General features: G+C 40.9%; 1 protein-coding gene across 3 annotated transcripts in view; it reads left to right on the plus strand.

Moving 5' to 3' along the window:
• Positions 1 to 14,067, plus strand: part of rims1b (regulating synaptic membrane exocytosis 1b) — a gene marked incomplete at both ends in the record, with an annotated part of 74,508 nt that extends 60,441 nt beyond the window's left edge. For 2 of the 3 annotated variants that reach the window (XM_080028726.1, XM_080028727.1), the window contains 11 exons: positions 575 to 688; positions 1,254 to 1,357; positions 2,262 to 2,365; positions 3,095 to 3,255; positions 3,687 to 3,839; positions 8,753 to 8,967; positions 10,836 to 10,980; positions 11,681 to 11,793; positions 12,106 to 12,207; positions 12,438 to 12,577; positions 13,849 to 14,067. In XM_080028726.1, the coding sequence (XP_079884852.1) occupies positions 575 to 688; positions 1,254 to 1,357; positions 2,262 to 2,365; positions 3,095 to 3,255; positions 3,687 to 3,839; positions 8,753 to 8,967; positions 10,836 to 10,980; positions 11,681 to 11,793; positions 12,106 to 12,207; positions 12,438 to 12,577; positions 13,849 to 14,067 (1,570 nt within the window). The remainder of the gene's footprint in view (positions 1 to 574; positions 689 to 1,253; positions 1,358 to 2,261; positions 2,366 to 3,094; positions 3,256 to 3,686; positions 3,840 to 8,752; positions 8,968 to 10,835; positions 10,981 to 11,680; positions 11,794 to 12,105; positions 12,208 to 12,437; positions 12,578 to 13,848) is intronic. The other variant, XM_080028728.1, reaches the window with a different exon arrangement.
• Positions 14,068 to 22,429: the final 8,362 nt, after the last annotated feature.

The following is a 22,429-nucleotide window of genomic DNA, read 5'->3' on the forward strand; positions in this document are numbered from 1 at the left end:
CTGCTGGTTGTAGTTTTATGTTTACCGTGAAGAAACTAGTGGTATCAATCTTGTTATCTACTCTTGTCATGAAATCAAATGGGCATAAAAAAAACATGTCCCCCAAAATGTCAAACTATTACTTTAAAAACACTATGAAGACATACTACTATTTATACTACTACTATAACAATTCATAATAATAATAATAATATTAATAGCATTAATAATAATAATAATAATAATAATAATAATAATAGCATTAATAATAATAATAATAATAATAATAATAATAATAATAATAATAATAATAATAATAATAATAATAATAATAATAATAATAATAATAATAGCATTAATAATAACTACTTTATTTTTGCCCAGCTTGGCCACTGACCTTATTATATTTATGGTATTTTGAGTTCAAACATAATGGCTGGTATACGCTTTGCAAACACTGTTCACTATGAAACCTCTGCACAGCCCAAACAGCATCGCACACAGAGCCAATATTATGTCATGTTTCCTTTGGTTTCATTTTGCTGTGTGTATCAGGTTTTTTGTATTTTCGTTTCTTTTGCTTTGCTGACGGCAGCCGTATCCAGCCCACCTCTATCCTGCGGGGCAGTAGGGGGAGAGGGGGCCCGCTGAGGCCCTTTGCTCAGACAGCACTGGCTGGGTCCAGCCCAAACTCACCAAGGCTAGACAGGTGCATGCTAACTACCAGCACTACGCCTCTACTCCTCCTGTGTGCTGTCCCACTGTAGTGTGTACTAATACTGTATGCAAATGTACATTGTGTGAATTTCTCAAGAAGCCAAGATTTAAATAAAATTAAATAAAAAATGTGTAGCTCGGCTCCTATAGTGGTACATATCTATGTCAACTGGGGTAAATATATATTTGCCGTTTGCCGTTCATTGTAACTTGTAAATTCAAGCTACCATCAGGTTTGAAGCTGTGGAAAGTAAAGTTTACTGTATGAATGAAACATTTCAATGTCATAATACAGTATCTGGGATATATAGAAATACTGAGGTATTGTGCATACTGTCTGTAACCCACCCTGTGCCACTTCCTGTATTTCTACTGCACCTCGAGTGACGGCTCCGGTCCTCTCCTCTCCTCACATGACCTTTGACCTGTAATCCTGGCCATCAGTTTGTTGTCACTGTGATTCCGTTTTTTGGCCTTCACTTCACTATGGTGCACATAGTGACTGTATAATAACATGCATTTCTATCTCCTTGTGTCTTTGTCTTCCTGTCCATCAGAGCACAACCTCGTGGCAGCCCGTCTCCAACGGGGTCTCCCTCATCAGGTCGCAGGGGCAGGCAGCTGCCTCAGCTCCCTGCAAAAAGCAGCAGCATAGAGCAAGGTGGGTCACACATAGTCATGGCACATGCATCATGTTTGCCACGAACATTTTAATTTAATTTCCCTAGAGAGATGACACAGAGAAACAGTTGTGACATCTACTGTACAACCATACACCTAAAAAATAAGTAAAGCATGCAAATACTTTTAAGAATGAAGCAATATGTAACAACGTCGCAGAATGTGATAATTTTTTTTGAATGAAACTTATAACTGGTTGATAATGCAACAAAATGCTGAGTGCACAATCCCAAATTCTCCCCACTTTATCATTTTGCGAACGGTGAACATTGTAGAGTTGTGCAAATAGCAGTATGGTGTGCGCACCATACGTCCCCTCACAATCTCACTAGAATCAAACCATTCAAACAACAAAGTGTCGCTTTTGTGTATGAGCTTTGAATGACAAATTACTAAAAGTGTAATTTTATTGCATACTACACTTTACATTGGAGCAAATACCTCTTAAATCCATAAATGATTGACTTACCTCATAATGTAAAAATAAAATTGCAGATTGTCCGATTTGAATCAAAATGTCAAAACATTTTAGGTAGCGCTGACTCTTAACTGCTGTTCGTGAGCTCAAGGTAACAATGAAAAAGATCTTGTAGAATGTATCAGCCAATCTCCTTTAAGCCTCTGTGCGAGTTAAAAAAACATTTCAAACTTAGATAATAAACATGCTGAAAGAGGCAGAACAGTCCTGTCTGCCCCTCCTTACAGTAGCATCCATCATGAGGCCACTTGGTCTACTTAGTGCACATCATGCACCATCTAGTGTTAGAAAGTAGACACTGCATCCTCCACATCCTCCCTGTATCCTCTCTTCATGGGTTGCAGCTCTCCTCACTCTGTCTGTATGTGTCTCACCTTCCTTTTTCTACCTGTCTCTCTTGTCTCAGCCCTTGCAGTAGAGGAGCGCGCCCGACAGGTGCAGATGAAAGTACATTCCTACCGGCCTTCAGCCTCCCACGACCCTGAGACGGACCTCAAGACCAAACGGGAGGTCTGTATCTGTGTACCGGTCATTTGTGGCATCCTTCCTTCCTTCCTTCCTTCCACTTGATTAATGATATAAGATAGGGGTGATCCCATATCCTTGACTATTTAACAATTTGATCAATAGAGCCCGATTTTCAATTTCAATCTTGAATAGTTGAATAGTCGCAACATTAGGGAATGAAACACGGATCATGCTATTCTGGCTTTATGGGGGTGCTGAATGTCTGATTTTACATGGAATTGCTTGGTTTCTCCCAATGAATAATGATACCTATTGTGGTAAAAATATCACCCTTTTAAATACCACACTATTAAAGCTATAGTGCGCGACACTTGTTTATTATGGTATACTGTATATATACTGTATATATACAGTATATCCAAATATCCCGTTATACTGTTTATACAATTTTGAAATAACTCATTTTATCAATCTCCTTAGTGTGTGTGTGAACGGTGGACTAAGTCGCAATAAAATAAATGATTATGCCAACTAAAAAATGGAAGCCAATGTCGCCAATGAGAATCTAGATCAATGAGCAGTAGAAATAAAGCAATACAATAAGCATGATTCCACTATTGTTTTACCATTCACTCAAACCATGTAAATCACATTCAAGTATGTACATTATTAGTCGGGGACACCTCTTAATATACAGGCCAATGTTTTATTTTCATATCCTCACTTTGAACAATATCATCATTTCTCCTCCCTGCTTGTCTGTGTCTGTAGAAGTACGCAGAACAGAGGCGTAGCAGTGACAACATGTCTGCCCGGTCATCGGACAGCGATATGAGCGACATGTCGGCCCTCTCCCGTGCCAGCAGTGCCTCCCGCCTCAGTAGCACCAGCTACATGTCTATCCAATCAGAGCGGCCCAGGGGAAGACTCAGGTCAGTCCTCATTGGCTGTCGGTCGTATGTTAAAGTTTAAACGTTAAAGGGGGAGTCAGTGAGAAGACTTGTTGTCCAAATCAGTTTTTGTTAAAATCGGTGAATATCTCCTCACGATCCTCTTCCTGGGTTCTTTATGTAAACAAAGGGTCTGTAAACATGCTTTTGACAAAAAGTGATTTTGACAACAAGCTTTCTCCAGAATCACTGACTCAACCTGTAAAGGGTTGCTGTGGATGGAGCGTATAGTGTGTTACCTGCATGCTAATCACTAAGTGTCTTTCTCTTTTTATTTCTGCATGCCAACTGCTGCATGTTTCTGTCCCTTTGCATGCACTGTCTTCTCTACACGCACGCACGCACGCACGCACGCACACACACACACACACACACACACACACACACACACACACACACACACACACACACAGATCCAAGTCTCTAGAGGAGGACAACAAGAAAGACAGGCGCATCTCGTGGGGGGTGAATGGAGAGGAGAGGAGGAGGTCTATAGGAAAGAGACGTTTCTCTGCCGAGTTAAGGCGCAGGAGACACACTGTAACCGGAGACACCAGGGAGTCCAGGTAAAGATCAATACATAGGGGAAATGGGGAATTCACTGACGATGGCAGAACCATCCATCTTCTCATTGGATTCAACCAGGTCCTGATCCCCCCCCAAGATAGAATTCCATACAGTATATCCCCCAATTCATTTCAGCAGCAGCACGAAATGGAAACTTTATAATGGATGCAATTATAGACAATATTCTTTTAATGATCTCTGTAGGGAAGTGATTTTCTTTTTTTTTTCATGCAACCCTCCAAAGGGAGGCCATAGTAGGTCAGCTTGAACTTACTGGGATACGGCATCTTGGAGTTTGGAAATTCACTGACACAAGGTTAAGCTTGTGTCTTGCAGCTGAAAGATGTTGTTCATACTTATTTCTAAGTTGAAGTTACTTACCCTCGTGGGAATAAGTGTTGGAATGGGACCATGACGATGATGATGTCATCAGGGTTATCTGTTGTCTGGTGCTGAGGGCAACACATTGGAACAAAACAACGTGCGCTACAAACTAGGATTATGGAGTTAGAAAGACGTTGGATGTTTAGGAGCCAGGGAGGTTCTAATGAAAGATGCAATCGTGTTGCATTATGGGAAATGTAGGAGTTTTGTTGGGAGTTTCTACCATACAATTTAAGTTCAACTTAAAGGTGCAGTGTGTAAAGGGAATTGACATATATATATATATATATATATATATATATGTATTTTAAATTATATAAAGCTCTTACTTATTAATAGAAATAAATAGATTTTTTTTAAATGTGTAAAATATGTTTTGTTTATGTATCATTAACACACCATAAGAAATGGACAGCTTACAAGAATATAAAACCATAAAAAAACAAATATTTCCATAAAGCTATCATTCCATTTGAGCATAAGAAAACAAAGAAAACAAGCTCCCTTCATGTGCATACACACACACACTTACACACACACACACACACACCTCCCCGTCTGACCAGTAGCGGTGTATTGACAGGGACAAACGACCCTCTCCCAGTGGTCCTCAGTGGGCCAGGTGGTGATGTAGTGCAGCTTATTAGCTGGCTAATGTATTGAGGTCTGGGAGGAGAGAGAGGGAGACAGAGAGAGAGAGAGAGGGGGGGGGGCAGAGAGAGAGAGAGAGAGACAGAGAGAGGGCCTTGTGCTTTATGGCCTTACCACAGATCAATCCAGACACAGCGTTATTATAGCACAGCCCCTACGGCCTTTGACACACTTTCCTGGAGTCGGAGGTGAAACCCAGTGGCTCCTTGCTTGGTTGTTAGAAAGTAAAATCCGCTTTTCTAAAAAGTGTTACCATATTAACATTTCCAGTTCTAAAAAGACAAGCACTATCACATACTCATGGCTGAAAGTATATGGACACTTGCCCATAGAACCTATACATGTGGTCATCATGAATATTGCACACATAAATCGTCACACCTTTACATGAATGTGTCATTGCAAGACCCGTGGAAACTCACCCGCCGCTCCAGTTTTCCCCTCTCTGTAAGATTATTGTACCTGGCTGAATGGAGTTAGTCAGTGCGTTTACATGCAGACTCATAATCAGATAACTAAACGAATAAGACCTCAACAGGACTTTTAACCTGCATGTAAACACCTTTATCCGATCTACTTCGGACACAAATCGGCACAATAACGGAAGAAGAGAAGTCGGATAAGAACACCTAGATAATTCGTTCTTTGTCGGCTTTCTCTCTGCATGTATACAGGGATCGGATATCGCATATCGGACTTCTCGTTCTGTGCTTGTGTGCCTGCGCGTGATAGGCTACACCATGGGTTATTGACGGAAGAGAAGCGGACGTGGCTCTAAAACCACTTGTTGAAAGCATGGTTGAAAGGGCTACAGCGCCACCTAGCATAGTGGAGACAGCCATGCATCGGACATTTATCCGATTTCTGAAAGGCCATGTATACGTTCGAGTGTCTTGTTCGATATATGTGATAATCCAATCTAGTTGTGCCATGTAACCGCACTGAGTGAGGTTGCTAGCTTGTCCTACTTCTTCTCCTGTTGGATGGTTGGGTGGGGATGAGGTCGGGGCTCTGTGCCAGCCAATGAGGTTCTCCTGTTGTACTGTAAGAGGAAGTGGTTTTTGCCATACTGTTGCGACAAAGTAAAAAAAAAGCACCAGACTGTGGATAGGGGTGTCCATATACTTTTGGTTTTATATGGTAAACTCAGGCTGAAGTGAAAATCTGCTATACATGAAAAACTAGAAACCAAGTGAACATTAAAATAGCTTTTAATGATCATGTGAGTGAAACGAAGGAGAGTGAGGGCGTCTCTACCCTTTGCAATCTTTGAAAGATTTTTAAAAGGTTCTTGGTGAAGAAATAATAACTAACACATCAAGTGGCCAGAGCCAGAGTATTGTAAAAAGAGAGACAAAGCATCTTCTGAATCATCTGTGAGGAGGCTGATGTCATATTAGTTCTTAGGCAGAGGCGGGCGTGTGTCTTTTTCTTGGGGCTGGGATCACCCAAACAGTGAAAACACACAAGTTTGGAATTCCAATTAGCAGACAATGGAGTCAGCTGCCATTTATAAAATCGGTTCTGTCCTTTAATGTCGCTCATTTATAATTCAGAGAGGCGCTCATTTTTGAGAGAGACAGGGGTTATGAATAAGTAATCCAGGGATGTACAGGGACAGCTGGCCTCGGGTCAGTTTTCACTCAGAGTTGATGATGGGTTATGGTAGTGACTGAGAGCATATAGAGGAGCAGGAACACAGGTGGCTTGAGGTTGCATTGACACAGTACCCTCCTTAAATCTTATTTTTTATCTATATATACATTAAGCCTTTACCGCTTACTTGATATTTCCATACTTCTGCTCCTTGTCAATTCAATAATTGGACACTGCTCATTTCCGCGTTTTTGCTGGAATAACTGTCAGATTGCATGCCTTTTTGTTCTCATGTGCTTACAGTATCATTTGTTGTTTGATGAAAATACAATAAAACCACACAGAAATACATACCTTTTTATCTATTGGACAATTAAGTTCCAGAGATATTAATTTAGCGGCATTCCAGATTAAAGGTACAGTGTGTAGAAAGTATTGGTTGTTTATTTACTACGTCAGAATGAGCATTTTATATTTACAAATTGAGCGAGGCCCGCCGACATGTTGCACTGCCATGTTTCTACAGTAGCAGAAGAACGAACAAACTTAATGGCCTATCTTGCTTATACATATATTGTGGGTGTCCTGGGGAAATGCACCTGGAATACGAAGAAGTACTGCAGAGTAAATGACTAAATACATCTTCACCTCATCACTTTATATTGTGGAAAGACTTTAGGCAGTGGAGGACGAGGCCTTCTTTGGTAACTAGCTTCTTGTCCTTGATGGCCACCGTAGCTTCTATAAATTCCGCCAAAAGGGAGCAATAAGTAAAGAGTAAGAGAGTTGCAATCTAGAATTTCACCACTAAATGCCGCTAAATAGTACACACTCTGCTTTTGAAAAAAACATCACACAAATCACAGTTTTCATTCAAAACAACGAATATGATATGACTTATTTGGAAATGTTTGTATGTATTGCAAATATATCTCAACACTGTACATACATGCTAATCAATAAGCATGTTGTACAGTATTGATTGACATTTTTGTTATATTTGGCCCATGTGTTCTATTCCTGTGTCTGTGTCTGTGCGTATATGTGTGTGTAATTCCCTCTGCATGTCTCAGATCCCTGCTTGCATGCATCCTGTGCTGTGAGTGCCAGGACCCCCTCCACCCTCCAGACCTGGACCCTCCCCTCCCCTCCCTGACCCTGTCCCCGGTGGAGAGGCCTCAGACCAGCCTCCCCCTCCCCAGTCCCTCCCTGGATCCCCACTGGTCTGTGGCTGTCAGGGGCCCACTGGGCGTGGAGACTATGGGGGAAAGGGGCAGCATAGCCGGGCTCTCCTGCAGCACGTTGACCCCCTCTGAGGGGATGGACATGCGAACGCTCCTCCGAACCCCTAGGAGGGAGCAGCGAAGCCTAGGCAGCTTCTGGCCAAGAGTAGTGGCTCGTTTCAGAAGAATGAACATTAATACATAATATGATTATCTACTATCTATCTAAAATAAGGGCCACAATTAGATATATTTTTTTTTACCAGAATAAAGTCTTAATTTTACAGGAAAAAAACACAATTCAGTAAAACCTATAACCGGTAGCCTATAAATCAATTGCAATAGCAGTCTTATGTCACCCACTGTTTGCCACAGGTGTCGGGTCGTGCCACACACAGTTAACAGCAATTTATGATAACGTGGTGCCTATTTCCCACAAGATTAAGCAATTCTTTATTTGTAGAAGAAGTAGCCTATAACTTCAAAAGATGATCAACGTTTCCTGTAAAGCATGGGAAAACACGATATTTATTCTCTTAAATATCACACAGCCTAAAAATACAACTTCATTATCATATCATTACTGCTTTTGCGCTATGACCATTTATTTCGCGTAAAATTACGACTTTGTTCTTGTAATTTATTATTACGATTTTTTTGTTAAACGTGGCCCTGATAGTCGTAATTATCACCCTTGGTGTGTTTGAAACTTACTAGATAGTCTTGACCAAAATGACAATTTCATTTGTTATACCAAATATCATAGCACCAAACACTAATGTTCAGTTTTAGTAATTTAGCATGACTTCTTTGGGATCCTAAATGATCAATTATCTGTCGTTGGATTCACATGCTGTCTGATTAAACAACTCAACCACAGTTTTTCAGTCTGAAATGTTACATTTATCACCGTCCCCTGCCTCTTGTCAGACCATGCTGTATTTGTTATTCCACCTAACGTGAAGGTACAGTATAGAAGAAGTTCCAGAGACCTTAATAACACCCACTCTACATCACCCCAGGTCATATTGGTGTCACTCATTGTGTCCTCTCTCCAGCCGGCAGCTCCGTTCGGTGGGCCGCAAAATGCTGAAGAGCTCCAGTGTGAGTGGAGAGATCTACACACAGGAGCGCACCGACGGCAGCCAATCAGACACGGCGCTGGGCACGGTGGGCGGCGGCAGCAAGAAGCGACGCAACAGCCTCAGCGCGCGGGTGGTGGCCATCGTCGGCAACCGTCGCAGCCGCAGCACGTCACAGATCAGCGGCCCCGGTGAGTTGCATTGGCAATCCCAAAAAAATGTCATTGTGTCATTGCTGACTGTACTGTATTGCATTGGTTATCAGTGGCGATTTTGCTATGAAAACTCTGGTGAGGCTACATGATCCCATCCCAAGACAATACCATAGCTGCAACTACACCTATACCAGTGATGACTGATTTCCAGCCGAATAACGCCATATTGAGCAAGTAGGTGGTGCCTCTGCCCCTTATATGTCCATGCTCTGCCCCTATGTCCAGTATGTCTGGCTAATCAGAGCAGACTGGGCTTTCTTTGGTAGGCAGTGCTTAAAGAGACAGGCGCTAAAACGGACCGTTTAAGACAGAGGCTGAAAAGAGGAGATTTTTTGGACACTACACCATGAAAACAAAGATAACGGTTTCTAGTAGAAACCTAAATTACAATTTTGAACCTTCAAATAACATTAATATTTGACCTTTAGAGGTCTTTCAACATCAAATACCCTACTCACTACTGAAACAAACACCAACACGAGGCCAATAAAAAAGATGAACAAAATGCATGCATTGAACGGCTCACCAAGAGAGCACTAATGAATGGACTTTGATTGACAATGTACGGTGTTGCCTTTACTCAGTTCACTATAGAGGGAGCTCAACTTGCTTTTCAACTTGGCCTCTCTTTAGTTTTGGGCCATAGTTTAACAGCAGATTCCAGTTCTGCATCTGGAGATGGTTTTCACAAATCCAGGGAAAAGTGTGAGTTTTACTGAAAATAAACGGTCATTTTTAGTGAACCCCTCCTCCACTTGACATGTCACGTGTGGAACTCATCTCAAGTACACAACAGAACCGGAAGTGATGACACTAAATTATGAGACTGCGTTTCTTGGAGTTTCAAAACATCGTGCCCAGCGACTCACAGCTCTGTGGTAAAAGTGATGAAAGCTAAATATTGTAGTGGATATAGAAAGCTATTAGAGAACACTGGGCCTGGTTTCTCCCCCTGTCTCTCTGATGTAGTACAAAGAGAGAGAGAGAGAGAGAGAGAGAGAGAGAGAGGTAGGGATTGTACAAAGATTAAAACTCTTTTCTTCTGCATGATGGATGAGAGCAAAAGCAGGTAAGGGAAACTTATAGGCCTACTTGAGTTTTTCAACTTTACAAATATAAAGTGATAACAAGATAATAATCACTTAACGTTTCATAGTTGGTTATATATTTTTTAAGTGCTGTCTTGAAGGTTTTTTTCATGTTAGGCATAATTGAGGATGGGAGGCTGAGAAATGCAGCTTCATTTTTCTCTTTGCACCAAACGGGCCAGTAGTATGAGTCAGAAGGTGGACGCACCCCGGGCTAAGATGCCCAAAAGTGTTTTGGTTTGTTTATTTTCTGCCCAATAATTTCCTGTTTGCTACTGATGACCAGATTGGGCAGGACATGGGCGTGACTTTGGCCGTGCTTCACAAAGATAGATCACAGAGCCCTTAACTGGATCTGGGGGTTTATATTGAGATTTTTCCACTCTCCGCTAAGTGAATTGTTTTATATGAAAATGAAATGTGCTAGAACATATTTTTTTCTCCATAGCCTCAACATGGGTTAAAGGGAATCTCTTAATCCTGATACTGTGTGATTTTTTACGATCTATTTTGAAAATCGTGCTGGAACGGTTTAAAACTCGACCAATGTGCCCACTAATGTTTTTTTTTTAAACGTACATCCAGCTAGCAATACAATTTTGTCTACTTCAAAATGTCTGTGGTTTTGTAGTCAGTTTGCAGGCATTGCTCATGTAATCTATTGAATTGAATCAAAGTAATAAAAATGTATTAAAAAAAAAGCATAATTTTTCACTAAAACATTGCTATTTTTCCTGTGTCTTCTCTGGCACCCAGAGGGGAAGAGTAAGAAGGAGAAGGGTGCACCCATCCAAAGGAGCACAGAGACCGGCATGGCAGTGGAGCTGACCCGGAACATGAGCCGCCAGCCCAGCAGAGAGTCCAACAATGGCAGCATGAACAGCTGCAACTCGGAGGGGAAGTCAGTAAACCACACACTTCCTCTTCTTCTGAGCACTATCTATCCACCATCTACACACTGACTTTCCTCACATAAGAAGTAGTTTACACTCTTAAAGGAGAATGACTTGAATGATTTTTTAATGAAAATGGTTGTTAAAGATGGGTACATAGGGGAAATTTACAGACAAAACAGACAAGGTTGAGTTAAATAAACACCTCGATGTACATTTTGGACCTTTGATTTATTACTTTATTGAAGCAATATAACCAAACGTCTCAACATTGACCATTGCCTGCCGTGTCTCACCTTAATGAAATTACGCAGACAGTCATTTTGTATTCCAACATGTTCTGAGGGGATAATACCATGCATGTATGTGTCAGGCGACTGCTAATGAACACACTGTAATAAGTGAGGCAATAACACACTTTATATGAGTGAAATTCAGGCCTGGTGTTTTCTCTGATGGATTATCTCATGTGGTGCAATTTTCGAGATTTGTTTCTCCCTGCCAATAATAACAGGCAGCTAATTGGATCTCCCTGAGGCATCATCAGGAGCTTTAATATCTCAAAAAATGTGTGTTGCGACACCACCATGAGGGAAACACTGATATTATCCTGTATCGAATCGCCCCCGTCTCTATGTTGATTTATGGTGATATTGGTCATGTATTTTTTGTTGGAGTAAATTGATGCCTGTGTCTTTCCTGTGTTAGCTTGATCTTCTCTGGAGTGAACCTGGGTGCCAGCAGTCAGTTCAGTGACTTCCTGGATGGTCTGGGACCGGCTCAGCTAGTGGGAAGGCAAACACTGGCTACTCCTGCCATCGGTAAGACACTGCTGAAGCTAAGAGCTCACTTTAAGGCTTACCCTGTTTATTGTTACATTCATATGTTTCTTTCTTTTTAAATAATGTTTTGTTTTTTAGATTTATTTTCAAATTTTGATTTATTTACTTATATTTGTTTCATTCATTCATATTCATATATTTAATTGTATTAATATTATTTTATTTTTATTTATTTTTTATTAGTTAAGAAATTATTAATATGAGAGTATTTATTTCTAATAATTGTCTGAACATTAGACTGTCATAGTTGTATTAAAACAAATCCCATCTTGATTTCCCTTCGTTGCCCAGGTGATATCCAGATTGGGATGATGGATAAGAAGGGTCAGCTGGAGGTGGAGGTCATCCGAGCCCGGGGACTGGTACAAAAGCCAGGATCCAAATCGCTCCCTGGTGAGAACTTGACCCACCTTAGGATAACCCAAGAGCAACTGCTTAGCAAACGTCACACTATTGTATGATACACACTCTACTCTCCAGTCAGGACAGATATACCCTTCTGAAGCCTTCCAATAAAGACATAATCAACTGGGATAATAATAATACATAATAATATAAGTTTGTATTATACATGCGTTTCTCGCTAATGGCTAATTTGTTTTTTTTCTCTCTGCCCTCCTCAGCTCCATACGTCAAGGTCTATCTGCTGAACAACGGAGCGTACGTAGCCAAAAAGAAAACCAAGATTGCACGGAAAACACTTGACCCATTGTACCAGCAAGCACTGCTATTCGAGGAAAGCCCACAGGGTAAAGTCTTACAGGTGAGTTCCAAGATATTATTATTTCTCTTCATTACTATGTCAAATGTTATTTTTTTTCCACATTCAAAGCTGGTTCGCAATGTCATGAAATTCCTGGAAAACTTGGAATGAACTGACTGTTTTAGAAGAGTTTGGAATTTACGGCTTTTAAATGAGAAATATAACACATGGCTTAAAGCAGCTACGAGTAACTTTTAAATATCTTTAAAACAGCCTCATTTTTCCTCTGATAATTATAAATTACCTTTAACAGCAAACGAGACCATCAGTGCAAAGAAAGCCGTGTTTATATAGTTTTTATTACTGCATTTGGTCTGGTCGCACACAGTCCGATTTTCGGCTTGCGCATGCAGGCTCTATGGTCACATATTCGTATTGGTCGCTGATTTCAGTGTGGCGCAGCAATGCGATTTGAGAAGCCTATCCCTACAGGTGAGGGAAGGAGAGCGGGAGCCTTGTTTGAGACAGTTATTTGTCGTCATAATGACTGATAACGGGACTGAACCATCAGAGAAAAAAAGAAAATTCAATGAAAAGCTAAAAGGGAGAGTGATAGGCGGGCGGGAGGAGGGTGTTGCTAAGCAACGTGTACACAATTTCACGGGAGTGAACTAGTCCTGCAGTGTTTACCCTAAATTAATGAGCGGTACTAAAACAAAGTTTACTTTGCTTCATCATCATCAGATGACCATTATTCATCTGAAATAGTCATTATTTACAACAACATAAACACATTACCTTATCGTGATCCATACTGCCGTCTCTCGTTCATTCGCTTTCTGTGAGGACACGGACTCTTTCAGCTCCGTGAGAGTGGTTAGTGATACGGCATCAACTCATTGCAATCAGGTGTGTGTGGCACTGACTGGCATTAGTTGATGCAGTGTCACTAACCACTCTCACGGAGCTGAAAAGAGTCCGTGCCCTCACACTTTCAACACACGGACATTCACTATACTGCGTCCTAATCATGTGACACTCGCACGGCCGGCACGCGCTCGAAAACAGTTTAACGACAGCTGGCGTCGTAAAAATACTACCGCTTTTGTCCAAAGGGGCCGCCAACCGTCAAAGGTACTCGTAGCCACTTTAAGAGAGACGCAGTAAATGTTTCATTATTGAGCCAGAGAGATTTGCAAAAAAAGGCCCAGATAAGGCTATGGAAATTGGGTAAAAAGTCATGGAAAAGTTTTGAAAATTAATTGGTAAAAATGTGTGGGAACCCTGTGATGTATAATTTGACAGAAAGTGATTTTTCTTCCCCCCTTCAGGTGATTGTTTGGGGCGACTACGGCCGCATGGACCACAAAAGCTTCATGGGAGTTGCACAAATCCTATTGGAGGAACTGGACTTATCAAGCACAGTCATTGGCTGGTACAAGTTGTTCCCACCCTCCTCCCTGGTGGACCCCACACTAGCCTCCCTGACGCGGCGGGCCTCTCAGTCGTCACTGGACAGCTCCTCTGGACCGCCCGGGGTCCGATCCTAGTGGACCAACCCCGCTCTACGCCGCTTTGACGAGTGACAAACTCGTGGAACTTACCGTACGGTAGAGGGAGAGAAACAAACAAAAATAAAGATGGCGGAAATGTCGAAGAACAACAATCAGAAACGGTCCACAATGACAAAGCTTTGTTGAGATCTGACAATCACTTCTGTCGCCGCTTCATTTTTTGTGTCTGTCGTAGGCAGAGCGCCCACATTTTCAAGTGTTTCATATCCATTCAAAGAAAAAAAAGAAATGTCTCCGCCTGTGCTGAAGAAAAACAGGGCCGTCTACGGACAAGAAGAGGTCGCTCGAAAAAAAGAGTGGCAGAGAATCAAAACGAAAGCAGGGTGGTTTTTAACTGAATCAACAATAAGCAATGAAATGTACGTTAAGCATGGGAATGTATGGACTCAAGACAGAGGGAATCTCCCTCCACACCCACAGGTGGCACAGTTCTGTCTGCAGTGGCCTCCTCCAAAACCCCTAACAGACTCCCAGCACTCCTGCCCCCCTCCCCTCCCCAGGCAAGGTGCTCCCTCATGGGGGTGTTCAGTCTGGAAGCACAGGGCCTTCTTCTGGTGCCTAGACGACGGAGCCGCATCACTGGTCCCTCTCTCTCTCTCTCGCTCTGTCCAAAATCCTCTTTTTCAATATGTTTACCATGGCTGCTCCGAAAGCCACACTGTTTTAGCGTGTTTTGCTTTTGTCGTTCATTTTCTTTCCCTTTGTTACTACTTGCACAAAAATGTTTCTACAGTGCGTAAAATGCTCATGATAATGTTGTCCGTCTGGTGTGTGCATGGAGAGAAAAAAAATAACAAAACACAAGAGATAAAAAAGGATATAAAAACTATTAAATGTCTGCTAGTGTTATGCAGGGGGGAAGGGGATGCTGGCGGCACAGTTTAGGTTTTTACACTTGACAGTGAGAGTAGCGTGCAGCGTTGTTTTCCTTGTTCCACCACTGGCAAAATGTCAAGGCCAGTCGTCTTTGTATAGATGTATATTAGGCCTCTCAGGAGGTTGACCAATAAATACAATTTATGTCACTTTGAAATATCACAAGGGTACAACATCACTGTAAAAAGTAAAAAAAAAACCTACAAAAGAGCAAGATGGGACAGCCTAATTTTTTCAAATTCTTTTAGGGAGTGTGTTTCCCTCACTCCAGCACGTTTCAGGTTTCTATCCAACCCCTTAGTTTACATTCTTTGGAATTTAAACACAAGCACAAGAGCTTGATTTTTTTACGACGAAAAGTTTAACTTTTTGAAAAAAACTTAGGTTAAAAAAAAAAAGAAGAAAAAAAAGCAGCAATCCCGTCACTGGTTCTGTTCATTTCGTTGTCTAGATATAAAGAAACTACGACGGAGTATTAGGGCCATGACGAGAAAAATACATAAATAAATGCTGAGAAAAACAAATACGTATGTTTACGAGAACAATACAAGAATCTAGTCATCATTTTACAATAATTCTTTTGTAATATTACGAGAATAATGTAGTCGTGTTACAAAAAAAAGTACGTTATATTGCGAGAATAAATATGAATCTTCGTCATATTAATACTTTACCATAGTAAAATTAAAACTTTATTCTTGTTAATTAATTTAAGTTTTTTTCTTCGACGTGGCACTGATCCTCTGTCATAGCAAGAAGACAAAAACACAACCCGAAACAAAGAATCGCTCACAGTTTCCCTTGTCTGTGACTGTGAAAGTCACCAATCGGATTGATCTGTCGGGGACAACCAACCAACCAATGCTCATCCTCTATTCGGCCCCGCAGACTCCTCCCAACCACGGAACAAGGGGGCGGGGCCAGCATGACTTTGGAACCTGTTCCAGGCTGCATGCACATTTCTTTTGTAAAACGAAACCGATACAGAATTTAAAAAAAGATACTGAACTAGATACGTGTGTTAGTTCCACAAAATACTGTAGGGCCGCTTGTATGTTGCATGCAGTTGTACAGTTTGCTCGTACTTGAATATTAAAGAGATACAAAAACCAAGAAACCGAAGCCATTCCCATTTACGCAAAGAACTCAAACTTGCAGTCCAAAATTCCACGTCCCCCTCTCAGTCCGGTGCTGAATGTCTCTCAAACTTTAAAATCCCAAGAAGATTTCGTTGATGTCTTTTTTTCCCTGAAGATGTACTGTACAGTGAGCAGACCCTCACAGCCCCTCTTAACTGTTCCACACCATAGTAATACCTCAGAGGGGCTGAGACGGTGTATGAATAAATATTTGTACAAATCAGATCCACTTATATATGGAGATATGAATTATGTTTCAACATAATGATTTCAGATACGCTAACACACCAACTGTTTATGTAAAGAGTAAATGCAGATGAACAGAGAATACACACACTGTAAATACTCAACCAAGCCATTCGCTGGGTTTTCATTGGGTATGGGCTACAGTGATATTTGCAAAGGGGGCCAAGTATGAAGGTATAATAAGGAGCGATTGATACTTCATTTAGGGACCATGCAGTGGGACACAACACAAGGTGAAGGACTTGGGTCACAGACTTGGCTGATCTGAAACTACAGGGGGGAAGCACTGCTCTCAAAGTCGTCTTTGTCCCAAAACATTTCTTTATGCTTCAAACCCCCCCCCCCCAGTGTCTGAACCCCCCGGCCATGTTCAAGCCCCACTTCAAGAAGAGACAATCTTTTCTCTCTTTGTCGACCGGTCAAGCTGGTTTTTTTCTTTTCCATTTATTTTTTTTCTTTGTCAGTATTAAACAGGAAATAAAAAGAAATTGCTGATTGTTTACAACTTCTGTGTTCCACTGAAACAAAAAAGAAAAATTCGAAAAAAATAAAATAAAAAAGTAAAGCATTCACTGCAACATTACTTGTTTGTTATAACAGATGTGGCTCAAATGATGTGTATGTTTTATATTAAATGAAGATAAAAAAAAAGTTCATTTTTATTATTTACAAATAAAAAGAATGTGTGGAAGAAAGACATCTTGTCATTGCAATTTTCTCTCAGCACAGCGGCACCACCGGCAACTGAGAAGGTGCAAAAGAGCGATTTGAATAATCACTTCAGATTCAAATTCAATTCAATTCAGCGATTATCAAAGAAAAATGATAGGCTAATACTCTGAACCAAAATTCTCAATGAATAAAGCACAACATCCACTCAACTTTCCATAACCAATCATACTATTCAGAAGATTATCACGCAAAAATTGTGTTCAAATGTAAAATATCTGATTTATGATACATTTTGTCATTAGAAACATGCAGAAAATGCATTTTTTAATACCTACACATGGTAATTTTGATTTATAAAATAAAAAAAAGACTAACCAAAAATCAATGCTGCAAAAACTCAGGGGGTGGGTATTTGTTTACATTTGCAGAGCCTGCTGTAAGTTTACAAAACATATTTAGTCTTCATGTAATTCTTAGTATCGAATAATTCTATCATCATAAATCCAAACAAAAAATATTTTGAGACACCTGGAACCAAACGTAAGACTAGAATATGCTTGTAAACAAAATTGTGGGGCCCTGCTTCTATAAATAACAACAGTGAAACAGTAACTTTTCAGGAAGCATTCTAACTTCAAACAGTGTTCCAGGGATTCATTTTTTACTCTGAGAAAATATTGTTTATTTAGTTATTAGAATAAACCATAGAACATGTTTAATTCTCTGACACACCCAAAGTAGCCTACATAGCAAATCTTTCAACCTATCAGCAACATTAATACACCCATTGTGGGTCATCTGTGTATTTAAGTAGCATACACTTGATTGTTAAACCCCCCCCCCCCCCCCAAAATGCCCAGAAACGATGGAGGTGTGGTATGGGTACATGCTTGTAAAAGAGTATTTTTTCCTCCATAGTTTATAGCAATATGAAGGCCTTTTATCACCAGTGTTTTTCTTAACCTGCGATTAGAAGAACTAAGTCACATGCCCTTTGAGATGGCCCTTGCAGTTTGCATTACAGTATGTGTTACTTCTTACTGATAGTGATCGTCCTTCTCTTCCTTCCCATTCACACTGATACTGTATATCCTGCTTCTTGTTGCCTTGGATAATTGTCATTTCCTCCTGCCACCAATTACTGTTCCCTTAATCATTTTCATCAATGGCAGTCAAGGCCCTGCCTCCATTCATGGTGCTGCCATTACTATCACTCTTATCCCTTCACAAACTACAGGCTCTTCTCTCTTTCTGCAAAAGAAGATTCATAGACGTTCTATGAAGGTTATGTCTATACTGCTCTATGAACACCATAACTTGAGCCAGTTATATAGACACAAAGGGAACCTCTCTTATTATACCAGATTCTGAAATGGATTAATGTGTGTGTGTGTGTGTGTGTGTGTGTGTCACCTATTCTAAACTCTCCCTGTCCCCTTACCCTAACCACCCAGCTGTGATGCCTGAATCTAATGCCAATTTCAGGAACATAGGGATTACCCCCTTACAACACACACACACAAGCAACATAACACAAACCCACACACACACACACACACACACACACACACACACACACACACACAAGCAACATAACACAAACCCACACACAACACACTCACAACTCTCAAACACAGTTATACACAACACACTAACTCACAACGCACCCCCACACATATCCACCCCCACCCCCTTACACACCCACCCCGACTCCCACACACACACATACACAAACACACACACACACGCACACACGCTCACACAAAGAATAAAAAAAGTCACGCCATAGAGGGCAAACCATAGTACACATGTGTTTAAATGGTATAGTTAGTTAAAACATAACATGTTTTTCGTCTGACTTCCATACATGTCTATAAGGACTGGCCATCCTGCCTGTGTAAAGAGGTAACATTAGTGATGGAAAGTCTTAGTTCAGAGTTTAATGTTTCTTTGTAATATTTACAGTTAAAACAGTAAGGTAACATTTTTAAGCAAACAGAGCTAATTGAGGTCAGTAGCTCAACTTACCTTGTCCTTGGTGAGTTAAAGGGTGAAATGAGCCCAGAGCACCTGCTTAATTAAGAGCTGTTGGATTAAACCATGAGAATAAGGAGGGGAGAGTGAATATACAAACCGTACATATACATAATGTATTCCGTGTGTTTTAGTGTAAATATTGGGTCGCTTGTGTGTAGATGTATAATATTCTTTGTGGTGGGGTGTGTCAACCTGATATGGGTTAGTCATAGTCCACATAATTACCGGCACCAGGGTGGGTATGAAAGGCAGCTTGCCTAGGCTTCTGTGATTCAGTTTTGGTGTCATGCAAAGAGACTATAAATACCACAATTGGTGTTCCTGACTGGTATTAAAGTTATACACTATCAGGAGAAAAATATTTAGCTCGCTCTATAATGTCGTAAGTGACCCAACATGGGCACAAACTTATTAAGCTTTTTTTTTTTTTTTTTTGTGTGTTGTTGCTGAATTTTTTGTTGTTGTTAAATGTCACTGAAGAGGAAGTCGAAACCAAAAATGGACCCTAACGTGTGACCTCACATATGATACAGTGCAGCGGAGGGCTTGGGAGATTTATGTTCCACATCCTCTCTTTGAGTCAGCACAGAGAGAGAGAGAGAGAGAGAGAGAGAGTGAGAGAGAGAGAGAGGGAGAGAGAGGGCCCCCCCGAAACAACATCTGCAGGCAATCTCTCCCACCAGCCTCTCCACTGTGCCAGGCCCCCCCCCACCCACCCCCCCTCCTCGTGACTGCATCAGGGTTCACAACCTCCGTGTTCTAAAGCGTGTGTATGGACCATTGTGGAAAGGGAGAACCGCAGATCACACAAGTCAAGAGGTCCACATGAAATTTCCATGCAGCCCCCAGGAAATGAATGAATCTGTAATCAGGTTAAAGGGCCACACATCGGTGGAATCACCGACCATGACCATGGAAGAGGAATACAAACATTATGAAGTTCATTTTTTAAATGTTTTTCATTACATGACCCTTCAGAAAAAAAACTGGGTTAAATAAAAAAGTAAACAAATAAAAGCTTTGGGAAAATAAAGACATTTAGCTGAATCCATGTGAGCCTGTCTATCATGTTAATGCCATTACTTGTTGCATGACAGGATGAGTGTGCTAGTTGCAGGAAGCCACCTCGTCATGTGAGCAGATGATATGATAATTTACCACTCCTTGTGGTTGAAGCAGTAAGTCTTGTACACACACACTATTACAGTATACATTTCAGCAGTCTTGAAAAAATGGCCTCTTTTTCTTTCTTTCTTTTTTTGAACTAGGAATATAACATTAAGTAAAGGCCTATCGGAAGTTAAACACATTAGAGTCAGGGTTTATGGACCTTTATCTATCGAGAGATTTGAATGAAAATCCGAATAATCCAATGAAACACAATTTCCGCCCCTTTTGTTTCACACTGAAGTAGCTTTAGTGTGCACTAGGTAAAAGCTGTCAGTTAGTTAACCGTATAGCCTGGTCTTCACCGGCACACACTGAGTTTGGTCAGTTGTCATGGAGATGGATCTGTTGCCAAGCGAGATCAGTATATTTAACCGTAGCACTTCACGACGTCATCAGACTCGACCCAAACTGTTATTTTAAGGTCAAGAAAAACCTGCTTAGCCCCAAAAATCTCATCAAGCCTCAAGCCTGACATATTTGGTATGTCTGGAATCTTTGGGAGCTCCTCTGGTCCCGAATAAAGTGTTGTGGGTTCAGACTGTGTTATATCTGTCAACCTAAATGTTTTCTTTTCCTTTAGCCTACATAATAAATGCATTCAGAAAAGGCACAATTCGGTGCACAAAAACTCACCAAAAGCTAGAAATGAAGTGTTTGACACTCAAAATTTCCTCAGAGCTCCCACCTAATGTAGTACTTAAAGTAATTCACAGCATTATAGCCTATCTGACTTATCTGCGCTTAGTCAAGTCCATATATGTAAGTGTAACAATAATCAGTTTCACACCCTGGTTCACCAGCATTACCAACAACCTCCATCAAACCATATAATAGGTAAACTAGTATCATCTACTTAAAGGTGGTCTGAGGAACTTTCAGTTTTTGTTCATTCTTGCACTCCCTTTGGACAAAAGCGGTAGTGATTCCACTACCCCATATTTTGTTCATGGGTGAGCGTATATGACAAAGGCATAAAGAAAAATATGAAAATAGCATTCTTTCCACTGATGGTTTCGTTTGCTGTTATGTAATTCATGATCATCAGAGGAAACGTGAGACCGTTTCAGAAATATGTAAAAGTTCCTCGTAGCACCTTTCAAGGAACAAAAACTAGAACTGAGAGCAAAAGAAAGAATTTGCATTTAAAACCCTGCGAGTCTGGTGAGACTGTCTGGTGCCGCAGCCACCAGTAGATGGCGTGGTTTCGTCGGAAGACAGAAGGACTTGCTCAGTCGCTTGCTCCGAGACTGTCACAGCGCTCCAGCAGGTAAAAGGCAACTTATTCTAAAACACACACTCTGACCCTCCTTCACTCATAAGCGGATGAGAGTGTGTGACAGGATGCTGACTCCTGCTCACATACATACTCACGGTCCCCTCTCTTCCATTGTAGTGTGTTTCCTAAGTGTTTTCTAAACACATGTGAACGGTGTTTTGACGTTCACATGTGTTTGTCAACGAGGAAGCTGTATGAGAATATTGTATATAGGCCAGGCCTTGTGTAAATATGTCCACAGTAAGAGTCCTGTGCGTCCACCCGGAGGCATCCCTCACATTCTCTCCACTTCTACTTACGGCTATATAGTGACACAAATGAAGCAGTATGTACAGTCCATTCAGTGTTTCCGGTTTACTCTGAACACACAGACCCACATGGTCACATGTCTCCAATAGTTTGCGCATCATAAACGGCTTTTTGATAATATTACTTAGGTGAGTCAATCTAGGAAAAAAAAGGGCTTAACCCCAAAAAAATTGATACAAAAGGTTTTTCAATGGATTCCAGTAGTATTTGGTGTGCTGAATAACATACTAAAAGTCTACCAAAATCTACCCCCCAGAAAGCCCTCATTTCCAAGATGGCGGCCGAAATGGCGGCAGGGAGCTTGAAATGGCTATATCTCAAATTGAAAAACTGTTGCAAAGGAATTTTCAACTGATTTTGGTACCTCTGGACATGCTTACAAACATACTAAAAATCTAGGAAAATACACCTTCCGGAAAGGCTTCATTTTCAAGATGGCGTCCAAAATGGTGGCCGGCCAAGCTTAAAATGGCTATATATCTCAATAGAAAAAGATTATTCGAATGATTTTTAACTTGATTCTGGTACCTGCAAAATATGCTTATGAACATACTAACAATCTAGGAAAATATACCTCCCAGAAAGGCTTCATTTTCATAATGGCGTCCAAAAT

The sequence above is a fragment of the Ammodytes marinus genome (assembly GCF_949987685.1).
Source record: "Ammodytes marinus genome assembly, chromosome: 6".
Lineage (NCBI taxonomy): Eukaryota > Metazoa > Chordata > Actinopteri > Uranoscopiformes > Ammodytidae > Ammodytes > Ammodytes marinus.